This window comes from Cucurbita maxima, unplaced genomic scaffold (assembly GCF_002738345.1).
Source record: "Cucurbita maxima cultivar Rimu unplaced genomic scaffold, Cmax_1.0 Cma_Scf00035, whole genome shotgun sequence".
NCBI classification, from domain to species: Eukaryota; Viridiplantae; Streptophyta; class Magnoliopsida; order Cucurbitales; family Cucurbitaceae; genus Cucurbita; species Cucurbita maxima.
Window position 1 is genome coordinate 1035309 of NW_019272051.1, and position 23402 is coordinate 1058710.

Sequence of the window (23402 nt, forward strand, 5' to 3'; positions counted from 1 at the left end):
AAAAAAAAAAAAAAAAAAAAAAAAAAAAAAAAAAAAAAAAAAAAAAAAAAAAAGCAATAATTGTAGTTGCATTTATTTGGAGACTTGACTTGACTTTCTTAATGTCAAATTGCAAATTCTTGACTTGATAATTTGTCTCGTTCATATTAGAGATTTTGTAAAGGGTCCACAAGTCTACTTACCCTCTCCGTCCTTCAACCCTTCCTCACTCTCTCGTTTTGCACTTTACCTGCTAGAACTCTTGAACCTCTTGAACCCAAGTTCTTCATATCAAACAACATCCAAGGAGTTGAACGCTTGCAATAATCGCTAATCAATCCACAACTTCTAGGACATGAAATATGATCCAAGTTTTTATGAACATCAAATCAAATGGATTCTAGATAGATATCTAACACGAACCGGACACAAAATGGCCATCACAAAATCAAACAAAAGGAGGACTATAAAGTCTCGCTGAATAGCATTCGATCGATTCGTAATCGACAATATTACAGCAGAATCGTAAGCAGAGATGGAACACCTGATAGGTAACTAAAATCTACCAAAATTTGCATTTTGAGTTCAAAATAACACACACTAAGCATTGAATTAGCTTGAAAACAACGTAAGATCAAATCAAACCCTGTATCCCCTGCTGTTTCTCTTTCCTCTTGCCCTCTCAAACTTCCTTCCCTTCGACCTCACATACGGTTTGCTATGGCTGTGCGGTACACCAGGTGCGGGACCAAAATGCTTCACAGCCTCCCGGGAGTTCTTAGAACCTCTAAGAAGAACCTGCAGATGGACCAAAAGAATAAAAATGTAGCCAAGAGAAGATTCAAACCCCTACAGAACTACTAAAATCATTGCTGGAAACTCTTCAGCTTTTACCTACAGACACAAGTGATGATATATGGATAAACATTGCTAACTGAAAACAGTACAATATATTAATCCCAAAGTGTAGCACCAAGTTTAAAATGCAAATGGCCTAAATTACTTGAATGTAAAAAAAGTCGATTCGGCACATTCAAAAACTGAAAGAATACCCAACAGTGTTAACAGAAGTATCAATGAAAAGTGCCATACCGTGTTCTGACCCAGTGGAGCCCTCAAAGCAAGCTGGTCAAATGTCAAGCACTCCCCACCAGCCTTCTCAATCCTTGCCCTTGCTGTCTCAGTAAACCTCAGAGCAGCAACTTTCAATGCTGGAACTTCATAGACACGAATATCATCGGTAATAGTCCCAACAACGACAGCAATCTTACTTTCCTATTACATCACAAGGAAATGTGCAGAGTTTCAGATATCTCAAATATGCAAAACCCTACAAAACAAACGAAATAAAATTAGATAACTACAGGATTAACCAACCTTTCCTTTCGTGAACTGGATAAGCCTAGAGAGTGAAAGTGGAGGCTTGTTAACCCTGCTCATAAACAGGCGCTTGAGAATCACAGCATTGAACTTGCTTCCAGTCCGACGAACAAGAAAGCGGTAAAGCTGATAAGAAATAGGAGAAATAATTTGTTTAGTGAATGCAGGCCAGGTGAAATGTGTGTATTTGCAAGAAAACACACAAGTAGAAAAACGTATTACACTTCATGCAAGTACTTATTTTGTAAAATAACACACAACAAAAGCATGCATAAAATAGATGAAGGTAAATTAAGTACCCTCCCCTCTCCCACGACAGAATCATCATAAAAAAACGATGCCCATCCATCTCACTTAAGAGCAAGATATGCAAACGAGCTCAAAATATAGAAATATTGGAGCCAGTTCCCTCAGAACAATTAAAGTAAAGATTAATCACAAAGTGATCAGCATTAGCATGGTCAAGTTAATCATCACTGGGAACATTTTATTCTTTTCCAACAAAATCAAACAAAAACAGAGAGAAGTATAGCTCATGCAAATCGAGGTATGTCGATAAATTCAGTACCCAAAAAGGACAAGTAATATAGGTAACATAGCATTTTATGTATTATCCACTTACATTTGGGTATTTCCTTACCCTAAAAAGGAAAAGGCAATAATTTACTTCAATTGTGGAAACATGTTGTCGATAGAAAAAATGACACTAAAACTAGACGCAAGGCTCAGATATTGTGGGTAAAAGACTATTCCCCGACCTACAGAAGATCTCATCATGAGCAGGGATTCGCAAATATCATCAAAGCAGTTAGACCAGTCATCGAAACAAATTCGTTCGATAGAAAAAAAAAAACAAAAATTAGGGATTTATAAACTGCTTGCAATTTAAAACGGATTTGACAACCGCAACGGAGACAGACCAAAATTAAACTTAGAAGATGAATCAAATTATGAGGGAAAACTCCGTTTACAGAAATCCAATAAGCCAACCGACTGACATTTCAGTTTCATTTCAATCGGAGCCTCACAGACCATCTCAAAGACAATCCAACAAGACACAATTAAGCGAAACCCTTAAACAATCAAGCATATGTAAGCATCAATAGATCAAATAAAACTGCATATGAACGAGTAATATAGCTTAGCAAGTACCTTTACAAGTAACTTGAGATAGATATCATCAGATTTGGGCGCAGTCCTCTTGGTCTTCTTGCTCTTACCTCCTGCGACGAGATCGATCCCCTAATCACAGCAACAAGTAAAATCCAAAGAAGAAATACAAATCAGCCATTAAAGGTGGAAATTCAAACAGAGAAGGCAACGATTAAGTAACGAGATTTAGAGGCTACCATTGTAGCTCTCTGAGTCTGCGAGCTGCGTTCTTCTGCCGGTGCTGAAGGAAGACGAAGGTGAAAACTAGGGTTTTAAATTCCTTTTATAGTGCTGGATCGCCCCTTGTCTATGGTGGGCTGGACCGGGCCGGCGTAAAAAGATTCCAGAACTTGGGTCCGAACTGAGGGACGGCCCTGTTTTAAAATTAGCCATAAAAAGAAAATAAATAAATAAATAATCATATAGCTCATAATTAATTTTTTTAATTTTTTTAATTTTTTTAATTTTTTTAATTTTTAATTTTGTTATATATATTAGAGTTTCCACCTATGTTGAAGTATCTAAAGTAGAGTCGGTGTATATGAAATTGATACCTCTTACAGATGAACATATTGAGTACTCGATGAGACCTAGGGAGTGTGAAAATAGTATGAGCTTGGTGGAGTTTTGTACGTGCAAAGTGATGTATGCATAACTGTGTGTATGAAGGTGATACACATCACGAGTGTAGAAAAGAATTGGAGTCGAGGCCTGTCCGAATGTATGTTATGACTCATATTGCATGTGGTTGCTTTTTTCAACCCTAATAGTGGAGTTACTTATTGAACATTTTGATATACTCAACCGTTTTTATGACATTTTTTTTTTATCCAAGTAAGAATAAATGGGTGCTTGGTGGTTAACGACTCTTGATAAATGGGTGTAGGTGAATTATCTGTTCAATGAAATTCCCGTTTAGACAGAGAATAGAAAAGAAATGGGGAACGTTCTTTTTCATTAGATAAACGGGGTTAATGGGGAGGAAGCGGGAGACATTTTTTTCGATAGATAAATGGGTGAGGACGGGATTATACTCCCCATCTCCACTCCATTTAATATATATTTATATATATTTATATTTATTTATTTATGACTTTCGGCTATATTAAAAAAATAAATCTATTAATTAATTATATATATATATATATATATATATATATAAATAATATATACATATATTATTTTTCTTTTGGCTATATTAAAAAAATAAATCTATTAATTTTAAGACTATAATATATATTTTAAAATTTTAAAGAATTATGTTTTAATATTAAAATTTGATTTTTTTAAAAATTACATTACAAACGATTATTTATATATATATATATATATATATATATATATATGTTTGTTTATGAAATATATTAATTTATTTTTACAATTTTCATTAATAAAGATTATATCAAAAAATGAAAATTTTAAAATAACTATTCAATAAACGAGTAAAGATTATCTCATCTCCCTACCCAATACTTATATGCAATAAGTCGTTGTTATTGCCTTTTACTTACATTCTCATATAACACCAATTTCAATTTCTCAAATCTTGCTTCCAAAATCTCTCTACCCCGTTTTTCTAAAACTTTATTCTTAAACCAGGGCTAGAGGCTCGAGCATACGTCACTTGACCGTAGGTGAAGCAAGAATGAAAAGACTTAACTCACTTGTTGCTGAAAAATGAGTGCCGCACAATCACCAGTCTGCTACTATCAAAGTGCGATGGTGACAAGTAGTATCATTCCAAAAAAAAAAAAAATAATAAATGGAAAGCTTCAAGTGGATAAGAAATAAAATCGGTGGCAAGGATAGGGACGGAGAAGCCTTTCCCGTCTCCAATCCGTGGACATCTGAAAAAAAGATTATAATTTGAGCATAGCTTAACTGATAATACAAAGACTTAAATAATTAAGCAGGAACCAAATGATGTGAAGAAGTGCATGGAGAGCAGATTCACATAATAATGCAAAGGGATTTTAAGTACAATTCTGATACTAAAAATATGGTGACAAAACAGGCTGTTAAGACTTATAACTCAAAAGTGCAGAGAATGAAGAAATTAAACGAAGTTCGTTCTCTAAGTCGTGTCGCCCCCACCCGTCCCCCGACGTTGTTTCTTTAGGATACCCTCAATCGAGTCGTTCCATCTACAACCAAAATAAGATATAGCTTCGACATTCAACATCGACACTAGGCAACATGAAGAAACATGGGAGGGTAGGGAACTATAATATACCTTCCAAAGACCGTCGTTAAGGTAATGCATATTGTCCACGCCAATCCCTTTGTTCATCGCCCTTCTGTAAATTACAAACGAGGAGTTTTCTTAAGTTTTATCGGATTGTAACAACCCAAAAGCCCACCGTTACCAGATATTGTCCTTTTTAGGCTTTCCCTTAAGGTTTTTAAAACGCGTCGGTTAGGGAGAGGTTTCCACACCCTTATAAAGAATGTTTCGTTCTCCTCCCTAACCGACGTGGAAACCTCTTGAAAGAAAACCTGAAAAGAAAAGCCCAAAGAGGACAATATCTGCTAGCGGTGGGCTTAAACCGTTACAGTTATTTGACAAGTTTACTCACATTTCCTTGGCTGACATCTTTGTGAAGCCAATAGCAAGAGCATGTTGCTTCCCTTCTGCCATTATTGCCTGAAAAAATGTTTGATTCTATATAAGAAACCTACTAACAATCACAAACGGAATAAACAGCAAAGATTTTGAGTCGGTAGATAAGAGCGGATATTTTACCACTGGCGTATCGGCTTCGACTTCATCGTCCAAGGCACCGCCAGGGGACGTAAGACCAGGACACATTATGTTAGCACCAGCAAGGACAAACTTTATAGCACCTCTGTCTACTTGTAATTTTTTCATAATGTTAGGATCTGCAAACCCAATAGAATGGTACAAGTCATAATCTGGAACTGCGGAATGGATAATGATAATGACGAGAACAAATCAGTACTATAAACAAGAATGTCATAAAAAAGATGAGAACAAATGGTCGAAGGAGAGGTCGTAATGTTGATTCATAAGGGCATTTGTAAGGCCGAATGGCATGACCAAAACTTCGTAATGGCCTTCATGAGTTCGAAAAACGGTCTTAGTAATGGACTCCTTGTCCATTCCTATCTGGTTATAACTCGAGTTCAACTATCATCCTTGTACTTGACTCGAAACCAGGCTAATATTGGGCCTAATAATTCCACCAGCTAACAATTCATCTATCAAGCATTCAATCTCAGGCTTTTGAACACGAGGATAACAAAACAAATCCACATTCACCATGATTCTCAACTCCAGTGACAAGGCTCGAGAACTCCTCGACAGATCCCTTCCCTTTCACCGCTTCCCAAGTTCCCATAACAACACCGTAGCTAGTAGATTACGTCGAAGGCAACTTTCCACTAACCGTTGGGAGATAAACTTATGTGTTGCTCCACAATCTATCAATATTACAACGTCGTGATCCTCGATAAACCCTGTTAGTTTCATGGTGTGGACAGACCAACCACCCAGTTTGGCAATAACTCCACCGCCAAACTCACTTCTAACATCTAAGTCTCCTCATGCACGTCTTCCATTTCATCTTCTATCTCGTCTGTTGTTACCCGAAGTTGGAGCTTTTTTTTCTTTCAACGGAAGCTAATCGAGTGTTTCTCATCACAACAATAACACAACCCTTTTTCTTTCCTCGCTTATAGTTTCGGTATCTGGTAGTTTCTTGTAGAGTTGATCCCTACAACTGAACGGTGTCCTTTCAGCTAATGTCATTGTATTCGCCTTCTGGCCATCATTACTCTTTACCTTTGGTTTTTGAACATCCTTGGGCTCCTTAGCGCTTCTTGGATTTTGGCATTCTTGCATGCCCTCCCACTCGGTAAAGCACTCTCTTATTTTCTTAGTGGGAGTATGCTTGGGGCCATTAGGAGTTAAAAGCAAAGATGTCCTTCTTCGTAAAACACGCATCCCGCGAAAGCCACTAATACTAGAGCAAGGATGCTCTCTAGGGCGTTGCGTGGGGTGCCCTTAGGGTGTATAATGGCTATGTTTAAATGGAAAGTTGGTTGTAAACCCTCTTTCCTCGGATTGGCTTGTTGTGATAGGAGATATGATTGGAATTCGTCCATTTTAGAAGCTTTCTGCAATGTTAAGCTACTTTCCTTGTCCAAGTAATCCACTCGTGGTCATACCAGACAACGGGAGAAGAGAAACGAGGAAAAGGGACTACTCTTATTGGCATAAATCAGACTTCAATTTTCCATTCAGGAAAAAATAAACAAAATTATTGGAAATAAATAATCAATAAGGTCAGATAAGCACGAACAATATAAAAAGTTCGTAAGGGAAATAAAGTATCTCCAACCTTCCAAATGAAAAATTACACAACTTATCTAAGGAGCTCTAGATTGAAAATGTGAGATCTCACATCGGTTGGAGAAGGGAATGGGAGCAAAGCATTCCTTATAAGGGTGTGGAAAACCTCTCCCTACTAAACGCGTTTTAAAAACCTTGAGGGGAAGCCTTAAAGGGAAAACCTAAAGAGAGCAATATTTGCTAGCGGTGAGCTTGAACTGTTATAAATGGTAGCAGGGCCAGACACCAGGCGGTGTGCCAACAAGGACGCTGGACCCTCAAAGAGGTGAATTGTGAGATCTCACATCGGTTGGAGAGGGGAACAAAGCATTTCTTATAAGGGTGTGGAAACCTCTCCCTAGCAAACACGTTTTAAAAACCTTGAGGGGAAACCCAAAAAGAAAAGCCCAAAGATGACAATATTTGTTTGTAGCGGGCTTCGGTTGTTACAGAAAAAAAAGCGGAATAAGATTACTCTCTTGGTATGTTTCCAAAGCATCTCCAATCCCTTTCAGCGCAAATATACCACAAAGTGCTTTACTCAGCATTCTACGGTAGAGATTTTGATGAGCTCATTGGGAAGCCACAAGGAGGAAATGGAAAAATTAGTTATAAACAACCAGTTGAACCATTTCCCCATTCCCCATTTCCTTTCCAAACGGAGATCTAAGTATTCTGTAACAGTCCAAACTCACCGCTAGCAGATATTGTCCTCTTTGGGTTTTCCCTTTCAAGCTTCCCCTCAAGGTTTTTAAAACACATTTGCTAGGGAGAGATTTCTACACCTTTATAAAAAATGATGCGTTCTCCTCCCCAACTAATGCGGGATCTCACATATTTTGTGCCTATATAATTGTAAGCTACTTCTAATCTGGACATAAATAATCTGACAAAAAAAACTCCAGCAAAACTCCAGCAACATGATCTCACCACATATAAGAACATAATGAGTTCTATGCCCAAAAACAGTAATTTTTTTTTTAAATAAAGGCAATCAATCAATGCACTAAATTAACATCAGATTTTGATATGAATCTGAAACTTATTAGATCATCCATTCATTCGATTCAAACTAATTAAGAAAATACTCAATGCTTTGGTAAAACAAGGATGCACAGAATTTTGCACAACGGTACAGAAAGGATTCAAAACTATGCAACTGTGCTGCAGGGGTTGGATAAGCTGCTAGACTATAGAATAGAACTTGTTCAAATAAAGTGGTCATCGTTCACCATTCCCAAAGTTACAGTAAACTCACACTTCAGTCTCCTTTAGTCTCCTTCCACACTTCTTCCACAGTATAAGAACCACGGACCTCCACAATGGTATGATATTGTCCACTTTGAGCATAAGCTCTCATGGTTTGTCTTTTGGTTTCCCCAAAAGGCCTCATACCAAGGGAGATGTATTCCTTGCTTATAAACCCAAACCCATGATCGTCCTCTTAATTAGCCAGTGTTGGACTCCCTCCCAACAATCCTCCCCTCGAACAAAGTACACTATAGAGCCTCCCTTGAGGCCTATAGAGCCCTCGAACAGCCTCCCCTTAATTGAGGCTCGACTCCTTTCTTTGGAGCCCTCGAAAAGTACACCCTTCATACTACACTTGAGTCACTTTTTGACTACACGTTTGAGGCTCACAACTTCTTTGTTCGACATTTGAGAACTATTGACATGACAAAGTAAAGGACATGGCTCTGATACCATGTTAAGAACCACAAATCTCCAAAATGGTATAATATTGTCCACTTTGAGCATAAACTCTCATAGTTTTGCTTTTGGTTTTCCCAAAAAGCCTCATACCAATGGAGATGTATTCCTTACTTACAAACCAATGATTGTCCTCTTAATTAGTTAATGTGGACTCCCTCTCAACAATCCTCAACACCTACGATATGTATTGCAACAATCCTCAACACCTACGATATGTATTGCAACAGAAGTTACAAGGGTTGTCAGAAGAAAATTGTAACGATCCTAGTTTTCTACTAACCTAAAGTCACTACTATATGCATGACGTAACATCTTATGCGGAAATATTCATTTAAAACATCTTCATAAAACAATGCGATGGACTTACATGTTTAAGAAAAAAGATCTACATTTTGCAACAGAAGTTAAAAGGGTTATCAGAAGAACATTACATTGATGAAGCAACCTTAATGTAGGCATGTAGGGCCCATCACGGATATTGAAAAAGAGTGGCACATTGTTCACAACAACCAGATTGAGATGGTTTTGACTATAATTCAAAAAAAAAAATCCAACATAAGCCTCATATGATCAAATTAACAAAGAAAAACAAAGAACATCCATCATTTTTTGTAAAAATAGAAGCAAACAGAAGTTCGAACCACTTAGTTACAATCAGAGGAGCTTTTTTAGGAAGCAAATCATCCAAAACTGGCTCCAGTCCAGGATACTGCAATCAAAAGACAAAAAACAGATAGATATCAGTTGCTATCTAATGAATATGATTCCGAGATTCGAACGGTTAAACCAATACTTACTTCTTCAGCTATGCTTTGCCGAATCCTCCGCTGCACCGATGCCTTGACTTGATTCTGGGCAGACACGTCTTCAGTAGAAAACCTACAATAAGACAGCAAAAAGAACAAAATTGAAAGATTTGTACAAACAACAAAACTAGAAGACCTGGTGAGGAAACATCCTAACTCCAAAACTATCATTTCAATTCATTAATCGCACGTTCAAATTCAGCAACAATGATTCATCCACAGCTGCCCAAAAGAATCAAACGAAAAGTAGAAGCAAAACAATCTTTCTTTTAGGTAAAGGGAAGGCATCCCTGTACGGATGGTGACAACATCGCAACTCGAGACCATGACACATGCATAGGATAGTTGCATTTATTTTCTTAGACTTAGGTTAGGATAAGATGTTTTTAATTCTAATGTCTATTTATTTCATTTAGTATTTCGTTATGTCGTTTTAAAGATGTTTTCAAACATGTAAGTCCATAACAGTGTTTTAAGATGAAGTTTATGTTTTATGTCGAAGTTTCAAATGATTATGTTATGATGACCATAGCGACTCTAGATAAGTAAAAATCTAGGGCAAAATAATCAAACAAAAAATAGAAGCGAAACAATCTTTTTTCAAGTAAAGGCAAGGCTTCTATGGCTGACAACGACATCGCAACTCGAAACCATGACACATGCATAGGGTAGTTGCATTAGTTCTAATGTTTATTTACTGCATTTAGTATTTCGTTGAGTCGTTTTAAAGATGTTTTCGAACAAATAAGCTCATGACAGTGTTTTAAGATGAAGTTTATGTCTTATATCGAAGTTTCAAATGATTATTTCCACACATTATGACACATTACAACGACGATAGTAGAAATCTAGGGCAAAACAATCAATCGAAAAACAGAAGCAAAACAATCCTCTTTTCCTATGAGAAGAATCAACCCTACAAACAAACCGCCAGAGTAGAACGAGAAAGAAGACACTAATCGAGCAAAATCCAGAGACCATAACAAAAAGTGAAGAAATCAAACCATTTCCTCATATTTTAATCCCCCAAAAAACAAAATCTAGATATCATTTTCCACAATCATCAAGCAAAGACATGAAATCATAGCCGAATAACGAGCAATATAGAGAGAACTCACTTTTTGAACATGATGCCGCAGAGTTATTTGAGGAGAATCCTAATAAAAATTTCAGAAAATACAGATTGTTAGATTGAATTGGGAGAGGACTCCAGAACGATGGGAGACAATTGCTCGGAGCCCACCAGAGGATCGGTGTGGAAATGGGAAGAGAGTACGCAGACGTCGAGAGAAGATTTACCGGCGGAGAGCGGCTGCGTGTGTATTAAGCCGGTCGGAACTCTTGGGCCGGAAAATTGGGCTTTTATTTTTTAATTTATTGGGCTTTTGTTCATTTTGTGGGCCACGCAAAATAATGTTTACATAAGTAACCTCGATTTTTTTTAATAAATAATGTAATTTAAATAAATAAAAAATAAATATAGGGGAGAAGCAAAATTATTGACAAAAATAGAGTAGCTCAATTGGATGTGTAGTACTTCCCTACACATGAACAACACATTCGGGCATGAGCCCACCAAGTAGTTCACACACTTCCTAGCCCCAATATGGTCGAGCTAGTTGCTTGTAGCCAAATGTCTGGAGGTACAACAAACCTTCGAATATCATGTAAGACATGTCATCATCATCATCATATCCCTACACACGAACAACACGTTCGAGCATGAACCCACCTAACATGTATGCATAAGCTTTCATACCTTCATAACATTCTAGCGGTTGTGTATAAAAAAACTCATCATCATAATACAACATAGCATTCATCATCATACATCTTCGTTTATCATAGCATCATAGTACATAAAAAAATAAATATAGGGTAGACGCAAAATTATTGACAAAAATAGAATTAGCTCGATTGGATGTGTAGTGATAAGAATCACAGTGTTCCAAATGGATCTAAATATTTCAACAATAGAATTCGAACCTACACGTGTAAAAAAAATTATGTTTAATTTCATAAATTATGTAAAAGTCAAATGGTCAATTTGACTTATTCTTTGTGGAGATTAAAGGGGATTGGGAATAAATCCCGTCCACAAACATCTCGAATAAATCCGAGCATCATATTTTCCATGAGACATTTCAATCAAGCCTTGATCAAGTTAGATTGTGGAGTGACTCAATTTAGAACAAGGTTCCAAATCTTGCTTCTAGATCTTTGATCATAAGAGGTAATCTACCGAGCATCATATTTTCCATGAGACATTTCAATCAAGCCTTGATCAAGTTAGATTGTGGAGTGACTCAATTTAGAACAAGGTTCCAAATCTTGCTTCTAGATCTTTGATCATAAGAGGTAATCTAATTCTAGCCTTATCTCTTGGTTGATCCAAATTTCGTATAAGGAGGTGTTTATTACTTTGATTCAAGGGTTTTTGCTAAAACAAAAGCTTGGATCGTTGGGCTGAGGATTAGGGTTGCCTTATCATGTAGTACTTTCCTACACACGAACAACAAGCACCAAGCGGTTCACACACTCCCTAGCTCCATTAGGATCAGGCTAGTTGCTTGTAACCAGATGTCCAGAGGTACAACAAACCCTCGAATATCATGCAAGGCATGTCGTGATCATCATCATAGTGCACGCGTCCGTACTCATCATTATACAAAGGGAAGTAACCCGATGTAGATGAACATACAATATGCATGAGGTCCCTATACTTTTCATCTTAAATCATTCATGTGACAAAACCCCACACATCGTTCATATGTTACTGTAGCTAACATGTATGCATAAGCTTTCATACCTTTATAACATAACATTACCGGGGTTGTTAATAAAAAAAACTCATCATCATAATACAACATTGCATCTCATGCATGCACATCATTGTAATATGAAATATCATCATACATCTTAGATCATCCTGTCATAATGCATCATCAACTTAGTTTAATATAACATCATAGTACATAAAAAATAAATATAGGTAGACGCAAAATTATTGACAAAAATAGAGTAGCTCAATTGGATGTGTAGTACTTCCCTACACACGAACAACACGTTCGGGCATGAGCCCACCAAGCAGTTCACACATTCCCTGGCCCAAACATGGTCGGGCTAGTTGCTCGTAACCAGATGTCAGGAGGTACAACAACCCTCGAATATCATGCAAGGCATGTCGTCGTCATCATCATAGTGCATGCTTCCGTACTCATCATCATAAAAAAGGAAGTAACCTGATGTAGATGAACATACAGTAGGCATGAGATCCAATACTTTTCATCTTAAATCATTCATCTGACACAACCCCACATATCGTTCATATGTTACTGTAGCTAACATGTATGCATAAGCTTTCGTACCTTCATCGTTTATAGCATCATAGGGATTGTGTATCTAAAAACTATTCATCATAATGCAACATAATATCTCATACATGCACATCATCGTAATATGAAATATCATCGTATTGTGTCATGTCATCATCGTACATCTTAGCTCATCATGTCATAAAGCATCATCATCTTAGCTTATCATTATAGCATCATGGTACATAGCATCATCACTACATCATATCAGCTCACATCATCATAGTATGTCATAACACATCATCATATCGTATAGAATCACATCACAATAACATCATAATTTCATATAACATACATGACACGTGCAAGGGGCTAGGTACATGCCATCATATACAAAACAAGTCTTTTAGCCGAGTAGATAATAAAGCTCAATATAATCGATCAATAAAAGCATCCACTCAACTCTCGTTAGAAATCTCATGAACTACCCCCATGACCCACGTTCCATCTGACACTCCTTGCCATGTAAGAACACAAGGCACAGTGAGGAAAAGCGACCACAACGGACTACCCCATGACCCAAGTCGGTTATTTCCTATTTTATCTTGTTTCAGCTATAACTTTTTTGTTTTAGCTCTAATTTGAACCATTCAAAAGCCGTTGGAATTGTTATTCCAAACTTTACATATACAGTTCAAAATACTACCAATGGTTAATAATTAAAAGTAGGTTTGTTATTATTAAACTATCAATCAATTAATTAATTAAAATTACTTAATCACTTACGAAAAACGCTATAAAACATTTATGATGTTCTTGTTAGCTATAATATCCATTGTTTCCCTCAGTATCTTTGTTTGATTTTTAAAAAAGTTACACGTCAAATTATCTGAATAACGTTCATATTTTTTAAAATCATCTATTAAGGTTTGTTTTCATTGAGGTCTCGGGTGTCCACAATACTCCACTTCTACAAAAACGTCAAACCCTTAACCTATTTAACACACTTATAAAACATGTTACATTAAAAACATCAAAATTGAATTAAATTTTATTAAATACTAAAATAATAAAAAATTATGTATTTTAATTTAATTTAGTTTTATTTGTATTATGACCACCTTTTCTCCCTCTAAACTTAACAATCTCTCTCTATCTACAAAGATTAAAGATAAAGTTGGTGATTTCAATTGTCCTTTTTTTAAAAAAATAAATAAATAAACAAACAATAAATTATGAAAAATAAATAAATAAATAAATCAAGTGAATCCAAAATGGTACCATCACCTCTCCCTTTCTCTCACCATCTCTTGTCTTGCTCTATGTGTATAATTTAATTTAAGTGAGTTTCTCGTAACTTCCATAGTATTTATTTTAGTGGTTGAATTTTTTTTAAAATAATCATTTTGATCTTTGTTACGTCACGATTTTATCAAAATTTTGCTTACTCGATGTTCGATGTGTGAGATTCCACATCGGTTGGAGAGGGGAACGAAACATTCCTTATAAGTGTGCAGAAATCTCTCCTTAATAGACGCGTTTTAAAACCGTGAGGCTGATGGTGATACATAATGGGTCAAAACGAACAATATCTACTAGCGGCGTGAGCTTTTACAATTGATATTAGAGCAAGACACTAGGTGATGTGTCAGCAAGGACGCTAGGCACTCAAGGAGGTAGATTGTGAGATCCCACATCGGTTGGAGAAGGGAACGAAGTATTCTTTATAAGTACATGGAAACCTCTCCCTAGTAGACGCGTTTTAAAATCGTGAGGTTGGTGACGATATGCAACGGGCTAAAGTGGATAATATCTGCTAGTGGCGGGCTTGGACTTCTACAAATGGTATCAGAGCCAGACACCGGGTGATTTGTCAACGAGGACGCTAGGCCCCAAGGGGATAGATTGTGAGATCCCATATCGGTTGGAGAGGGGAACGAAACATTCTTTATAAGTACATGAAAATCTCTCCCTAGTAGACGTGTTTTAAAACCGTAAAGCTGACAATGATACGTAACAGACCAAAGCGGACAATATTTGCTAGCGGTGGGCTTGTATTTTTACAAATGGTATCAGAGCCAGACACTAGGTGATATGTCAGCGAGGACGCTAGGCCCCCAAGGGGGTGGATTGTGAGATCCCACATCGGTTGGATAGGGGAACAAAGCATTCTTTATAAGGGTGTGGAAACCTCTCCCTAGTAGACGCATTTTAAAACCGTGAGACTGAAGGCAATACGTAAAGAGTCAAGCCAAATTGAATAATATCTACTAGCGATGAATTTGAGTTTTTACATGATGTTAACTTATACCGTTTAAATATACATACATACATATTACCATGTTAGAGCATATACTTTAAGGTACGGTTGAAAGTTCATAAACATAAATGAGATCTAAGCCCAAATTAAGTGATAGTTATATCGAGACTATTTAATACGCACATTGTACCGTTCGAGTCTTGATTACGAGTCAATAGCGTTCTGATATGTACAGTGATATTACATAAATTCTCCTTACCCAAAAGATTATATACTATCTAAGCCGTTATTGTTGTCTTTTTGCTTGCATGATATATAACACCACTCTCAATCTCTCTCTCATTCTTGCTTTCAAAACTCTTTTTCCTAAACCTCTCTCCCCCGTTTTCTAAAATCTTCTCTTCGGTACCCGAGGTCTGAACGAACGTTGCCCGACTATAGGCAATGTGGTCCGAAGTTGGCTTGACTCACTCAGTGCGGAGGGTGAGTGCCGCACAACCGTCAAATCCGCTGCCATCTCTTGATCTTAATATCCATCAACATCGATAAGGAGACAAATCATTAACGAGAAAATAGTGTTTTTAGATCAAATCGATTACAAACCCAACTCAAAAATAGAGTGTTTTTGCACGTCTCGTTTCAAACACAAGCATTTGTTTGGGTCAGTAATGGTAAGACTTCATTATCACAAATGGAGGGTCCACTTGAAAACCACAAAAAGCTCATCAAAACGTGTCTCCATTGTAGTGGAAGGCTTCACTTTGAAGAATCTATAACCCAAAATTCAATTTCCTTTTTCTTTTCGTACCATTTCAGCTCTCTCTCTCTCCCTCTTTCCCTCTCTTCTTCAATAATTTAATTCCTCCGCCCCCGTCGCCGCCGTATCCGCCGTCACCGCCTTCACCACTGCCACCGCTGTCTTCTTCTCCGGCAAAGCCATGGCTACTGATCTGAGCACCGTTTTGGGCATCATTGGTCAGTTCCTTTTTTTATTTCTTTATTAATTTTTTTTAAAATTCTTTGTGGGTTTTGATGGGGTTTGTGGGGGTGTTTGGATGCAGGGAATGTGATTTCTATCTTGGTTTTTGCATCTCCCATGTAAGTATCGTATTTTAATTCAACTTGACCATAGTTTAATTGAACTGGGACCTAATAATTAGACTACTTTAAACTAATTCAAACTATAAAAATTGGGTAAGGGTTATTTTTGTCTGTTTTAATTTGAGTCGGGTTAAATTTTTGAAAAATTTAAAATTCGGTTTAGTTTGCAAGCTGATATGACCCGACCACCTCGAAAATAGGGTTATAACTCTACTCTAATCTTAAAAAGCCAAAAAATATTTAACGTTAGTAATAGATATTGGTGATATATCGTGACTATATGACAACCTTACAACCCAACAACCCGACCTAGTTCAACTGGAAAATAGAGAGTTGAATTGAGTTATAAACTCTTTTTCGGTTGCTAGGTCACCACAAGGACGTGTACATACTATTTGGCACAATTTAGGGACAAAATTCCAAAGTTTGTTAGGGTATAAAGTAAAATTACGTTAAAGTACAGAGAAATGAGGGTGGTCATAAATGGGGTTTAATTACTATTATTTAGTTTTTATTTTTTTTTTTTTTTTTTTTGAAGGGCATATTTGGAATTTGGATTTGCACCCACTTTCCCACTTTAAAAGTTGATTTTTTTAATTTTTTTTTTATAATTTTTTTGGGTTTTAATTTATTTAATTTTTCAAAAATTTCGAAAAAACTCAATCAACCCAACCTAACTACGATTTGAGTCGAATTTAAATAAATAATAATTTTATGAATTGAACGGTCATGAATTCTCGTGAAATTAGATTAGATTGGACTAAATTTTATTAAATAAATAGATATTTTAATTTGAATAAATAGCGAGAATAATGTGATCCAACCCAACCCAGATAACCCGAAAAAAGTTTATAGGTTAAATTAATTATTTAAAAATGTTTTTAAGAGAAAGAACTAAATGAGAAATATATTTTGGTAGTTCTATTTGAAAATGTTTTTATTTTTTATTTTTTTGCTTCAATTTATTTAAATTTTCAAAATATACAATATATTATTTTTTTCTAGACATTACTAAAAAAAAAAAATAAAAATAATCAACCCATCAGTTCCAATAAATAAAAAATTTATAACTTGAATTGGTTGAAATTAATCCAAATTTATTTTTAATTTTAAAATACACCATTAATATTTTCTTTTTATTAAAAATAAAAATTTAAATAAATAATAGAAATGACTAGAACCAACCCAACCCAGATAATTAGTTGATTATTTAGGGAGGCGTTTGTGATATCCCACATTGGTTGGAGAATAAAACGAAATAACATAGGATGTGGAAACCTTTCCCTAGCAGACCTGTTTTAAAGCCTTCACGGGGAAGCTCGAAAAGGAAAGCCCAAAGAAGGCAATATCTGCTAGTGGTGAGTTTGGGCTGTTACAAATAGTATTAGAACCAGACACCGAACAATGTGTCAGCCTTCTTGTTGTTCCCCGAATGGGGTAGATACACAGGAGGTGGATTTGGTAGGGGCTCCACATCGATTGGAGAAAGGAACGAGTACTAGCGAGGACACTAGGCCATGAAGGGGGTGGTGAATTGTGATATCTCACATTGGTTGGAGAGGAAAATGAAACATCATTTATAGGGTGTGGAAACCTTTCCTAGAAGACCTCTTTTAAAGAGGACAATATCTGCTAACGGTGGGTCTGGGCTGTTACAAATGGTATCAGAGCCAGACACCGGACGATATGTCAGTCTTCTCGTTGTTCTCCGAACGGAGTAGACACGCAGGGGATGGATTTGGTAGGGATCCCACATCGACTGAAGAAAGGAACGAGGGACAGCGAGGACGCTGAGCCATGAAGGTGGTGGTGGATTGTTGAGGAAAACGAAACATCCTTCTCCTAGAGATCTCTTTTAAAGAGGACAATATCTACTAATGGTGGGTCTGGACTGTTACAGATAGTATGTCTTCTCGTTGTTCCCCGAAGGGGTAGACACGCAGGAGGTGAATTTGGTAGGGGTTCTACATCGATTGGAGAAATGAGCGAGTACCAGCGACGACGCTGGGTCATAGAGGTAGTGGTAGATTGTGATATCCCACATTGATTTGGGAGGAAAACGAAACATCTTCGATAAGGGTGTGGAAACCTTTCCTACTGATAATATCTGCTAGCGGTGAAGGTAGACTGTTCTAACGTTTTTTAAGAAGGAACTAAACGAGAAATATAATATATATATATTTTTTTTGGTGTGTGGAATGAAAGAAAAACATTTATAGGAATAGTGAAGAAGAAATCAACGGAGAATTACAAAGCGATACCGTACGTGACGACGCTGTTGAGCACAAGCTTGTGGACATTTTATGGGGCTTTGAAGGGTGCTGATGGGTTGCTTGTTACCACCGTCAATGCCGCCGGCGTTGCCTTTCAGCTCTCTTATGTCACTCTCTTCATCATCTTTGCTCCCAAACGCAACAAGGTCACTCACTCTCTCTCTCTCTCTCTCTCTCTAAGCTATCCTTAAATCTTTTTTTTTAAGAATTTCACCTAGATATTGTCCTTAAATGAAAGTTTTTTTATTTCAATTTAGTCCCTGACGTGTTGACGTTTTATTTGTTTGAGTCTTTTCGTGTTGCGGTAGACTTACATGACATAGTACGTATTGAATTGATAGATATTTATAAATGTAATTCTTAAATATTTTTTTTAATTTAGTCCTTGACGTATTGACGTTTTTTCAGTTTGAGTTTTTCACTGTTGGTGAATTATAAAATTGAGTGTGTAGCGTACTGACATGATATAGAACATATTGTGAGATCCCACGTAAGTTGGAGAGGGGAAATAAAACATTCTTTATATGAGTGTGGAAACCTTTCGTTAGCAGACACGTTTTGAAAACCTTGAGGGGAATCCTGAGTAGATACGTCTTTCCTTGCAGACATGTTTTGAAAACTTTGAGGAAATCTCGAAAGAGAAAGCCCGAAGAGGAAAATCTTGAGGAGAAGCCCAATTGGAAAGTCCGAATAGGACAATATTTGCTAGTGGTGGACTTGGGCTGTAGACACATTTTAAAAACCTTGGAGAAGCCTAGAAGGGAAAGTCCCAAAAGAAAAAACTCAAATAGTACAATATCTGGTAGCGGTGGACTTGAGATGCAGACGCATTTTAAAGACCTTGAGGAGAAGCTCGGAAGGGAAAACCCAAAAAAAAAAAAAAAAAATCCAAATAGGACAATATAAAGCCCCGAAAAGAAAAAACTCAAATAGTACAATATCTGGTAGCGGTGGACTTGAGATGCAGACGCATTTTAAAGACCTTGAGGAGAAGCTCGGAAGGGAAAACCCAAAAAAAAAAAAAAAAAAAAAAAAAAAAAAAAAAAAAAATCCAAATAGGACAATATAAAGCCCCGAAAAGAAAAAACTCAAATAGGACAATATTTGCTAGGGGTGGACTTGAGGTGCAGACACATTTTAAAAACCTTGAGGAGAAGCCTAGAAGGAAAAACCCCGAAAGGAAAAATTCAAATAGAACAATATCTGCTAGCAGTGAGTTTAAGGTACATAAACATTTTAAAAATCTCGAGTGGAAGTCCAGAAGGGAAAGTCCCGAAAGAAAAAGCTCAAATAAGATAATATTTGCTAGCGGTGGGTTTAAGCTGCAGACACGTATTAAAAACCTCAAGGGGAAGCCCAAAATGGAAAACCCCGAAAGAAAAAGTTCAAATATGACAATATTTGCTAGCGGTGGGCTGGAGTGCAAACACATTTTAAAAACTTTGAGAGGAAGTCGAAATAAAACAATATCTATTAGCTGTGGTCTTGGACTGCAGACACGTTTTAAAAACCTTGAGCGGAAGTCCGAAAGAGAAACCTCAAAGAAGGGAAGCCTAAATAAGACAATATCTATTAGTTGTGGGTTTGGATAGCAGTCACGTTTTAAAAACCTTGAGCGGAAGCTCGAAAGAGAAAGCTCAAAGAAGACAATCAATATCTACCGTGAGTGTTTCAATTTTTTTTAATTCCAATTTAGCCCCTAATAAAATAAAAATATTTAATTTAAAAATATGTTAGTTTTGTATTTTATTTATTTAATTTTTTTTTGTGACTGAAAAAATAATATAGTATTTCCATTATGATATTTTTGTAATTCCTTTTATAAATAAAAATTTGGAAGGTCATTAATTACCAAACACTCCTATTTATTGTCGTATTAAATAATAATAAATACGAATTAGTTAACGTGTGACACTATCTCTATTCATTAACATGCAAATTTGGTTTGAAATTCAATGCTTATTTTATTCGACTTAAATTACATCCTAATCTTTATGAGTTTTGACCAAATTTTAAAAATAAATATTTAATTTTTATATTTAATAAATCACTTATAAATTCAAAATTTTAAAAAAATAAATTTACGTATACGTGTCAATTTGAATAAATTCAATAGCTTAGAGAATCATACACAAATTTCAAAATATAAGGTGTGACACCTGAGTAAACGAGAGATACATGAATGAACCGATACCACATTCGAATGAGAACCGATACCACATTCGAATGAGAGTGATCTTGAAGATAAGATGACTAAGAAAGACTGGAAAGAAAATGAAAGTTATTACCTATATATCAACAAGGTGCAGTTTTATTTATTTATTATTTTTTTATAGCTTAATCATAGGAACTCCTAAGCATGTTTTGGTTAGAGTAATTCTATGTTGGGTTTTCTCTTGAGAATTTCTAAAGATGCATGTGAGTGAAGACAAAATATGTTGGAAGCACTCATGTTGATTTGTGGGGACAGTGAGCTGGAATGACTCATGTTGGTTTGTGGGGATAATGGACAAGGAGGAACATTCGTGACCATGTCGTAGGGTTATCAGGTGTCGAATTCAAATTCTAAATCCTGATCCGAATCCTTTTCGAGATAGTGAGCTAGAATGACTCGTGTTGGTTTGTGGGGATAGTGGACAAGGAGGAACATTCGTGACCATGTCATAGGGTTATCAAGTGCCGAATTCAAATTCTAAATCCTGATCCGAATCCTTTTCGAGATAGTGAGTTGGAATGACTCGTATTAGTTTGTGGGGATAGTGGACAAGGAGGAAAATTCGTAACCATGTCGTAGGATTATTAGGTGTCGAATTCAAATTCTGAATCCTGATTCGAATCCTTGTGGGGATAGTGAGTTGGAATGACTCGTGTTAGTTTGTGGGGATAGTGGGCAAGGAGGAACATTCGTAACCATGTCATAAGGTTATCAGGTGCCAAATTCAAATTTTGAATCCTAATCCGAATCATTGTGGGTATAGTGAACTGGAATGACTCGTGTTAGTTGTGGGGATAGTAGGCAAGGAGGAACATTCATAACCATGTCATAGGATTATCGGGCGCCGAATTCAAATTCTAAATCCTGATCTAAATCCTATGCAACATAGATAGTAAATCACAGTAAGTCTGACTTCAAATATGTGCATTATTGTGCTATTATGATCAACATACATTGAAGCTATATATATTTTCCGAGGCCGAACATATATTTTAAAGTTTAGAGACTAAAATAAACATTTTAAGAGTTTGAAATGGCCCGAACGCTAATGTGATTATTAGATGCTATTTAAGCTTAATTTTGTGAACAATTTCAGGTTACAACAATGAAGCTAGTTGGTATGTTCAATGTTGTGTTCTATGGAAGTGTAATTGGTGCAACCCTCTTAGCCATGCATGGAAGCTTGAGGCTCACCTTTGTTGGCATTCTTTGTGTTGCTTTAACCATTGCCATGTATGCTTCCCCTCTAGCTGCCATGGTAACCATCCTCAACCCTAGCTTGCCTCGATTACTTTTCGATATCAGTCGAATTCTCGAGGTTGAAAATACGTGTTTGTTTAACAGAGAAACGTGATAAAGACGAAAAGTGTTGAGTATATGCCATTTCTTCTCTCGTTCTTCCTCTTTTTAAATGCTGGTGTCTGGTCAGCCTATGCTATTCTCGTCAAGGACATCTACATACTGGTAAAGTTATACTTTCTCTCGGTAATTTTTTAATTAAAAACATATGACTTTTTCGTGTTTGAAATTTTAAAATTTTACTAATTCGGTAAGATCATCAGTTGGGGAGGAGAACGAAACATTCTTTATAAGGGTCTCGAATCCTCTCCCTAGCAAATTCGTTTTAACCCTAACAGACACGTTTTAAAAACTTTGAGAGAAACCCCGAAAGGACACCACTGCTAGTGGTGGGCTTGGGCTGTTACAATTTCGAAAGTAAATGAAAATTTTCCGTTTTGCTTAGGTGCCGAATGGAATAGGGTTTGCATTGGGGACGGTCCAGCTGATTCTGTATGGAATGTACAAGGACAAGTCAAAGTCAACAAAATCAACGGAGATGATGGAGGAAGAGGGATCAGCACATCTGGTAGAGATGGGAATGAACGGTGATGATGATCATCCAAAGAACAAAGGCATAATCAAAGGGTTGAGCCTTCCTAAGCCAAGCTTAGATAGGCAATATAGTGTCCAAAATATTTTAAGGTCACTTTCTTATGGTCCATATGACTTCTACCCTCCGGGAGCCCTAGATGAGGTCGATGAGGTCGAAAATGGGAAAATTTGACCACATTTTGCCCTCGATACAAGTTTTACGTACTTGTATTACGAGTTTGTTTGGTAATCATCTCGTTTTCAAAATTGTACGGACTTGACACGTACTCTTTCGTCCCTTTATAAGTAAGGTGTTTATCGTTCGATCTGGTCTGATTTTCACTGTAACTAAAAAATTGATCTGGTCTGCGTTTTAATTTGAACTGAGCCATATTGATTTTGATTTGATTTGGTTCTGTTTGATTAATTTAGGCTAAGACTCATGTTCACATGATTTGTTTTGATCTGGTACTTCATCAGAGTTCTTCATCAGGGTGAACCCGGATGAATTAAATTGACCTAGTAAATTTTTTTATTTGATCGGGTACTTCATTAGGGTTCTCAAATATGTATTGCGGAAGCTGTAAAACTGAATAATGTGCTAAACCGAGGCTTAGCTATCATGATACTAGGTCAATTAAGCTCCTAAACATGATTTCTAATCATTTTCCCATGGTCCTAATCGACCCTTTGAAACTTGCTTCATATGGCTACTTACTTGTTTGATTGTGTTCGGGATCACTATTCATGGCCTTATCAAGGTTGGAATTCCTTCAAATTTCTTGGGTAGATGGAAAACTGTGTCTAGTTTTTGGAGCATCGAACGTTTTTGTGAGAACCAGTCTAAAAATTGGTGAACCGATCCAATCAGTGGGTAAAGGTTGTTCTATATAGTTGTTTACCAATTCCGTCGCGTTCGGAATCATTTGATCCGATCTCTTACTTTCAAAGAAGATCTTGTTTACAAAAACCGATATTATATGAAA

At 36.5% G+C, this 23402-nt stretch overlaps 3 protein-coding genes and 2 non-coding genes across 5 annotated transcripts; 1 reads left to right on the plus strand and 4 right to left on the minus strand.

The window, feature by feature from the left end:
* Positions 1 to 392: 392 nt before the first annotated feature.
* Positions 393 to 2780, minus strand: LOC111467927 (60S ribosomal protein L18-2-like). Its single transcript, XM_023113028.1, has 5 exons — positions 2709 to 2780; positions 2512 to 2601; positions 1357 to 1485; positions 1072 to 1254; positions 393 to 777 (listed from the first exon to the last, which is right to left on the minus strand). The coding sequence occupies exons 1-5, from the start codon at positions 2709 to 2711 to the stop codon at positions 619 to 621; spliced, it is 564 nt and encodes a 187-aa protein (XP_022968796.1). The 5' UTR covers positions 2712 to 2780; the 3' UTR covers positions 393 to 618.
* On the minus strand, positions 1763 to 1843 carry LOC111468008. The gene has a single exon (XR_002714691.1). It is a non-coding gene; the product is annotated as a small nucleolar RNA snoR53Y (small nucleolar RNA).
* Positions 2077 to 2172, minus strand: LOC111468007. The gene has a single exon (XR_002714690.1). It is a non-coding gene; the product is annotated as a small nucleolar RNA snoR69Y (small nucleolar RNA).
* Positions 2781 to 4388: 1608 nt separating the features above from the next.
* On the minus strand, positions 4389 to 10694 carry LOC111467930 (malignant T-cell-amplified sequence 1 homolog). Its single transcript, XM_023113033.1, has 8 exons — positions 10500 to 10694; positions 9373 to 9454; positions 9217 to 9284; positions 9007 to 9104; positions 5255 to 5391; positions 5088 to 5155; positions 4745 to 4808; positions 4389 to 4655 (listed from the first exon to the last, which is right to left on the minus strand). The coding sequence occupies exons 1-8, from the start codon at positions 10508 to 10510 to the stop codon at positions 4638 to 4640; spliced, it is 546 nt and encodes a 181-aa protein (XP_022968801.1). The 5' UTR covers positions 10511 to 10694; the 3' UTR covers positions 4389 to 4637.
* Positions 10695 to 15756: 5062 nt separating this feature from the next.
* On the plus strand, positions 15757 to 22790 carry LOC111467910 (bidirectional sugar transporter SWEET16-like). Its single transcript, XM_023113009.1, has 6 exons — positions 15757 to 15930; positions 16017 to 16053; positions 18262 to 18475; positions 21641 to 21802; positions 21889 to 22008; positions 22289 to 22790. The coding sequence occupies exons 1-6, from the start codon at positions 15894 to 15896 to the stop codon at positions 22607 to 22609; spliced, it is 891 nt and encodes a 296-aa protein (XP_022968777.1). The 5' UTR covers positions 15757 to 15893; the 3' UTR covers positions 22610 to 22790.
* The last annotated feature ends 612 nt before the right edge of the window (positions 22791 to 23402 follow it).